This window comes from Anarhichas minor, unplaced genomic scaffold (genome assembly GCF_050575085.1).
Source record: "Anarhichas minor isolate MPS153535 unplaced genomic scaffold, ASM5057508v1 ptg000005l, whole genome shotgun sequence".
NCBI classification, from domain to species: Eukaryota; Metazoa; Chordata; class Actinopteri; order Perciformes; family Anarhichadidae; genus Anarhichas; species Anarhichas minor.
In genome coordinates, this window is record NW_027466451.1 from 542,501 (window position 1) to 550,000 (window position 7,500).

Here is a 7,500-nt window from a genome sequence, read left to right on the forward strand (position 1 = left end):
TGTGTGTGTGGGGTGGGGGGGTGGACGACAACATAAATCTGTTTACATCAGCCCCTTTAACACAGCCTGTTCAAAGCGGGACTGTTATTGAGGTTATTCCGCCTCGCTGTTGCGGAATGTCACGGAGCTAAGCAGTCGTCTGTGTGAAAAGGGACAGCCGGAATGGCCCGGGTGACGCCGCAGACCAGCCAGCTAGCGGCTAGCGACGGGAGACGACGCCCACCTGTTACTAGAAGAGGCCACGCCCACAATAATACTAACTTCAAGCTTTGAAATCATTTAAACAGGAGAATTCCCCACGGTACAATTGTCATGAGCGAAGAAAAAACTATAGTGGCCGTAACGTTTTAATGTACCAGGCTGTAAACATGTTTAAAATTAGGCATTTTAACATGGGGATCTATAAGAATTGACTTGCTTTTGTAGCCAGCCTCAAGTGGCCATTTGCAGAACTGCAGTTTTTGGCAGCTAGCAGCAGGTAGCACCTAACCAATAACAACCAAGAATGGCAGCAAATTGCAGAGACAACCAGGTTCGGAGCTTCTTACCCTCCAAAAAGCACCTCAACACCCAGTTCACCAGCCATTACTGTTTAGGATGCAAGTCACTAACCGGGACGCAAGTTATACGACACAATAGACACCAATGCCGCTGTGGTAAACCTCACGCCGCTTTTGCTCCCGTGATGACGGTGTGGTATCTGATATCACGAAATGGGGCGACATCATGTCACCTTTGTTTGATTCAGTGTGAAAAAACAAAGCCAGCGTAATGGCGGATCTTTTTTTATGTCAGCATTGCGGAATCTCTGTGTAAAAGGGGCTACAGTCAAATTGTTGGGGACTTGCCTTCCTTTTAGGAATGCACATGCCCATACCATACATCATTTCAATTTTCTATTTTTTTCATTTAAAAACTTTAAAGTTAGGGTTAGGATTAGCCATGTAGTGGTTATGGTTAGGGGTCAAGGTCAGTCTCCAAGAAATGAATGTAAGTCCATGTAATGTTCTCTAAGTGATGGACACACGACTGTGTGTTTATGTGCACGAACATACTTGAGCATATCCATCTCCTTTGGCAGGTTGTAGCCGAGCAGGCGGTTGAAGCGGCGCAGGTGTGACTCTCTGGTGAAGTTCAGCCTCATGACTTGGCTCAGGTACCTGTTGAGAGCGTTACACACACATTAACCCTTTCCCTCAAAAACATCTGTGCCTTATCTGATAAAGCCAAGTGACACACAGTGAAGTCAGGATCATGTGAAAGTCGGAGTGTTCTCTGAATGAATGAATTGATTGTCATCTTTGACAATCAATGAGAATCAGAGGTTATGATAACTTCTTCTACAAATACAATCAAGTATTTATTCTACTAATGTATTAAATACTGATTGTGAAAGCAAAACTAATTTAGTTTAATTAAATAATCGTATTTTACAAATAGGAATTATTGAAGAGATAATGGCAGCAGTAGTAGTGCTAATAGTAGCAGTTGTAGTAGAAATGAAGTAGGAGGATTGCCAGCAGTTGTAGAATTAGTACCAGTAATAGCAGTAGTTCTGCGTTTGTGATGAGAGTGTGTGTGCAAGTACAGAAAAGAGAAACGGGACGTGTCAGAAGGTCAGAAATATGACTGAGATCTGTAATCTCATTATGTCAATAACTCTAAATTTTCAAAGCATGTTTCAAACTATTCTTTTTTTTCTTTTATTGCAAGACAAAAGACAGTACATAAACATAACAACAAGAGGACGACAAGAACAGTGAGATACAGGCCAGCTAACATATAGTCAGTGTATGGGAGAACAGTGTGATTTCGGAGTGAGTGTGTGTTCGTGTGCCTGAGCCCTTTGAAATGAAAGAAAAGACCATAAGAGAGTACATAAATAAAAGGGCAAATTACATAGATTACAAAACAATAACATTCGTAAAAATGCATTAAGAAAAACATTAAGTCAGGGGCAGTATCGCCCCGTCCACTGGCAGCAAACCATGACCAGGGCATGCAGTAGGTTGCCTGAGGTGTGGATTAACACAAATGTGCCAACATTAAAAGCAGTAGCTTCAGTTTAATCATCCTTAACTACTATTATCACATCACTTCTATTTTTATGAGAACAAAAAATATTGTCCAACTAGCTAGAGTAGGGATTTGTATAAAAGCAGTCCCTGCTAACTCGACCATGATGTCTAAGACATGATGAGGAGTCATTCACAAAAGTAATCTCAGGGACAACAGGCCGCTCAGGAACTCCTATCACAAGGTTAGGACAAATAGTGTGATGCATATGATTGTCAGTACTTCTCCTGAGGCTGTACGACTCATTTTCATGAACATACAAGAAAAAAAGGACAGAAACTGGAGGAAAACAGCAGAACGACCTGTTTCTCTTGAGTTCTGAATCAGTCAGAGACAGCAGCATGGACATAGCACAGACACACGGTTGTAGTGTACGTTGCTAGCTTACACTGCTAACTGTTAGTCGGTACAAAGGCTGTTTGGGGCAGGAAAAAACATTCTTCTGACAAATAAAACACTGAGTTGACACAAACAAGCCATCTCTCATTTGAATACATCAAAGGGTTTCCCTGCTACAACCCAGCTTGGTCTGCTATGCCCAGTAGCTCATGGTGGCTAATGTTAGCTAAGGTTGGCAAATTTTAGGTAGATATTAGTGAGTCAGTTTTCCAGATGTATGACTCTTCTCTATTTAAACTGCTATCTATATTCCATCATTTACCATTATTTGAGCTGTAATTGTCACTAAATTGATTTGTTGAGCATCTGAGATAAACCCGCTAACAAGAGTTTAGGGTGGATTGTTCTGTAACAAGCATTTGTAGCTATGCAACTATGACAACTTTTTGAAATGTGTGTTTTTTGGGATATTTATATCAAACATTGCTCAATGCTGGTACTCAGCCTGGGTCACCTTGATGTTATTCTACTAAACTTCCAAGGCGAAATTATCAGATAGAGATAAAGGACTTGAATCTGATGAGGAATCTAACGCACCCACAAACCCAATCCCGGTCAGATTTGGCTGTGGGTGCAAAGGTTTGCTTCTTTTTCAAATTCTCTGACGAGTTTAAAACAAAATATAAATCAATGCTACCACTAGACACAATATTACAGTCCACATTATAGGCAATCCTGCTTTTATCTTTTGTAAATGGACTGTACTTGTATAGTTCTTTTCTAGTCTTCCGACCACTCAAAGCTCTTTAACACTACTTGACATCATTCACCCAGTCATACACTGATGACAGGGCAACCATGCAAGGTGCCACCTGCCCATAAGGACTATCTAACAACATTAATACACCGTAGGCACAGCTACAGGAGCAATTTGGGCACAAGGACACATCGAAATGGACGAGCGGAGCCGGGGATCGAACCGCCGAGTTCTGCCAATGAAAATCACCAACAAATTCCAGTAGAATTCCACATAAGCTAATACTACATATTACGTTTCTGATTTCTCAATCCTCACTCTTTCGTGTCATGGAAATTTACTAAATCGGTCATCGGCGGGACAACTTAGTAATATTTGTAATACATAATCTGGGAAATGATAAACCAGTAGATATCTTCACAGCAAATCAGTAGAACTAGACAATGGACTTTATCCCCACACGCTGAGAAATATTGTGCAATGTAAACCTAGCAAACACCCAACAAATAAAATTGAAAGTAATTAAAACAGAAGTACATTATGATAAGACAACTGTTGATAAGTGATGCAACTTGCTATCCTAGGATACAAAACCTCCAGTTACTGACTCTGAACCAGTTTCAAATCTGCCCAGTCTCTCATTTGAAATCGCTTTTCATGTGGACTTACGTGGAGAATGGCGTTTCACTAAATATAGACGAGACAGGACACAAGATGGGGCAGGACAGGACAAGTCGGGCTGGGTAAGTCGGGGCTCGACAAGACTCAAATGACTTACTTGTCCATAGTTCCAAACAGCCACTTGGGTTCCTTGTTGAAGGGCATCCTCATCGCATGAAACTTGGCCATCTTCTCTGCAACCTCCGCTGAGATGCTGGGGTCGCTTAACTCACAGGTGTCCAGTTTACGACTCTGTTAGCAGAATAACATAAATGGCTTATTCATACAGTAAGCGATACCACATACAATGGTGACTGTTTTTAAGTTGCATAACGCACAATTTTTTTGTAAAACTATTAGCCCAAATCATAAAACATTTAAGATGCAACAAAACCCACAGATTCACATGTGCGAGTGTGTGCGTGTGTGTGTCAGTGAGTGAACACCTCTGTGTCTGTCCATGACTAATCTCGAATTCTGCTGCAGAAAATTGCATAATATTTTGGATGGCCCGTTATGGCTGCATGCTCAAGGACCTCTTGTGGTTGTGATGACTCACACTTTCTCAAAATACGTTTTATTGCCCGTTTTATACTGCCATTGACTGCCTGCTCACCTATCACTCACTCTAAACCGGCTTAACACAGCTGGGTGCATGTCCGACCCCAAGCCGCTACTCTGTGGCTAGAGACTCGGAAAAGTGACGGGAAAACAGTTTTCTCAATTGTAGTGATTTGGACGGTGTTTGGCTAACGGAACTACCAGTACACACACTGCTGAGTAAATCACCGCAACTCAGCCACTTTATTTCGTTTTTGACAAGATTGTATGACGTGTCTTGTAGTTACAGCCTGCATACATCAGCGTTTGTTTTTGAGTTTGAATGACGTGTGTTTTACGATGCCTTATAGGCCATTAGTGTCCAGAGGGAGGTTAGTCAGTTGTGGGTTGTATTCATTCAATCAAACATTACAGCAGTGGTTGTAGCAGAAACACCTGGCGGTGATCTACACTCTACTGAGTACACCTTTCTAGTTTTTTTTCTGAAACTACTTTTGTATAATTGTATCAAGGGCTATCACTTTCTTGCAGCACATCCTTCTTCAAACAAGATTACATGAATCTATTTAAGTAACTTGCCGCTGGTCTATACAGTTGAACGATAGCTACATGATGTCAACTGAGGTCAAAATGATTTTCTTCCAAAAGTAGAATGAATTGTGAAACACTGTACTGTTTAACTGCTGAAGAGCAGATGTTTTATGGTTTATTAATTCTCTCTGAACATTGATCGGCGATGCATCATCGAACAGTACATCACACACAAACCAACCGTGTTGTATCATTCATTCTACCTAATGATGCCTAGTTCAAATCTTAACACAACACATAACTGCCAACCTGCAGGTGAACTAGGGCTGCACCTAACAATTATCTAACGATTCTTTTTTTAATTAGTTGATTAATTTAATGACTAAATTATTAATTATTCCAAGATATATTTTTTTTAAATTCCCCATTGATATAACAATTAATTTTCCAAAGAATATATAACAAACTAGTTTGATAAGCATTTCAATATTTTATCCAATCATCTTCTCTTAAAATCAAACAACAGTAACAAGACAATAGACTATTAGTCACATGATCAGTAAAGTACTGGACCTCAAATTCGAAAGAATTGCAGTGAAACATTAATTTAATCACTGTATGTCACAGCAACCCTTTCCCTGAACTGCACAATGAGTATTTTTACTTAAGTACTTGAATTAAAACTTAAAATGGTTTCATGGATTCATTTCACCACTGGAGTAATAAGCAGTTCAGATAATCAAATGTGTTTTTCCATCAGTGTGGAACAACAGTCTGCAACATCAGTTAAAGCCACTTTCGAGTGAGATACCCGGTCGTCAAAGTAAACAGAAAATATACTGTATATATACTGTACGGGCGAATATTAGGCGACACATGGTGTAACATTTTGTTACCATAACAGCCACCGTGCAGAAATAAATTCAACATAAGGGGGCTTTAAATAATTATTTTAGTAAATTAATTTTAGTTAGCTACCACTAATAGAAACAAGTTATACGTGTTGATAACCCTAATACATTATGCTTGGATGCTTTTGCCTCAGGTATGTGCATAGCAGTTGTACTGCTGTGGGAAGCCATTTCCAATTTCCGCAGAGTTTGCAGGCACCACATTGTTGGGTCTCTGTCTAAAATACTTCCACATTTTGGAGGATTTGGTAAGAGATTTTGACCGGGCGCAGCCACTTTTGCAACGTGCCAACGCTTGTTATGCAAATCAACATATTTTTGTAATTGATGAAGTCGACGTATTGCCCCAGCCCTAAAATGTACCCTCTTTTCATTGGAGATGTTCCGATACCCATTTTTCCCTTTCCAATTCCAATACCAGAACTTGCATATCAGTCAATACCTAGTACCGATCCGATAACGGGGTGTTGAAAAAACAAACGGGTCATACTTCCCTCTCCAATAGCTATTTTATATTGCTGTGAAAACATCTCCCTTTAACGACTGTATTTATTAAAGTTCCTAAATTTTACAAATTTCAACACATGATTTACATTATAATTGACCGTGGCCATAATAATATTTACATTGGATCGATGCATAGACTTGTGCTGATACAGTATCGATATCAGAACAACTCTACTTTTTATATGAAAGATCAACATGTTGTCACTAGTCCTCTCAACTTACATTCAGATCATATATAAAAAGGGGCAAAATATCTAGGACTGGTTATTATTTTCATTTCTATAATACATTAGCACAAAGGGGTATGAATTTTGATGCTAAAAGTTTTTGTGATAACTTTCTATACCTTTCATTTTAAAATTTAACAAATAAATCCTCAAGAAGAATCTCAATCGTTAAAAACTAAACACAGGCAGTCATACGAGAACTTTGCCCGGTAAAGTCTATAATTGGCAACATTTTGTCAATTAACTCAGGAAGTATCTGATTAAAGAATCCTGTAAGTAAGATTACAAATGTGATCAGACATTCAATGCTAGATTTCAAGTACTACTTCGATACTTAGTGCTTTGGTCACATTTTCCTTTTTTTGAATTTTTATTACCGGTTGAACCGGTATACCGCCCAGCACTACAAGTAAACATACAAAGAGATGTGCATATGAACAACAATGTGGTGACTTACAGGGACATACTGCTCCAGTCGACCCTGAGGGAAAATACCGTAGAGTTTAGGTCCCAGCTCCCTCTCTGCCAAAATGGCGAACATCACACTCTCCAACACCATGGCCTCGGCACCCTGACAAAACACACAACAGTAAAGAAACTTAGCAGCTTAAACATTTAATTAAAGTATGAGAGACACTGCCTATCAGTGCTGTAAAATGCAAAAAGAACAGAATAACAAATGAGACAAAGAGCTGTTTCTGGTATCCATGTCTGAAAACATGAAAGAGAGTGAGGTGTGGAATGAGAGTCCCAAAAGAAACTAGTCTCTTGTCAGCCCCGTTCAGAGAGTAAATCTGTAACAGTTTCATGTTAAATTTAAGATTTTTTTGAGCATAGGTCTCTGGTAAACATTAGCGCTGCCTGGGTATTACCCCTGATTTCCCGAATTGATTCAATTTCCGATTCGATTAGGAATATTTTAGTTACAATA

General features: G+C 39.5%; 1 protein-coding gene across 2 annotated transcripts in view; it reads right to left on the bottom strand.

Moving 5' to 3' along the window:
* Nucleotides 1-7,500, bottom strand: part of chka (choline kinase alpha) — a 43,198-nt gene that overhangs the window by 16,510 nt on the left and 19,188 nt on the right. For both annotated transcript variants that reach the window (XM_076075260.1, XM_076075253.1), the window contains exons 4-6: nucleotides 7,027-7,140; nucleotides 3,951-4,084; nucleotides 1,056-1,160 (exon numbers count right to left, since the gene is read on the bottom strand). In XM_076075260.1, coding sequence (XP_075931375.1) covers nucleotides 1,056-1,160; nucleotides 3,951-4,084; nucleotides 7,027-7,140 — 353 coding nt within the window. The remainder of the gene's footprint in view (nucleotides 1-1,055; nucleotides 1,161-3,950; nucleotides 4,085-7,026; nucleotides 7,141-7,500) is intronic.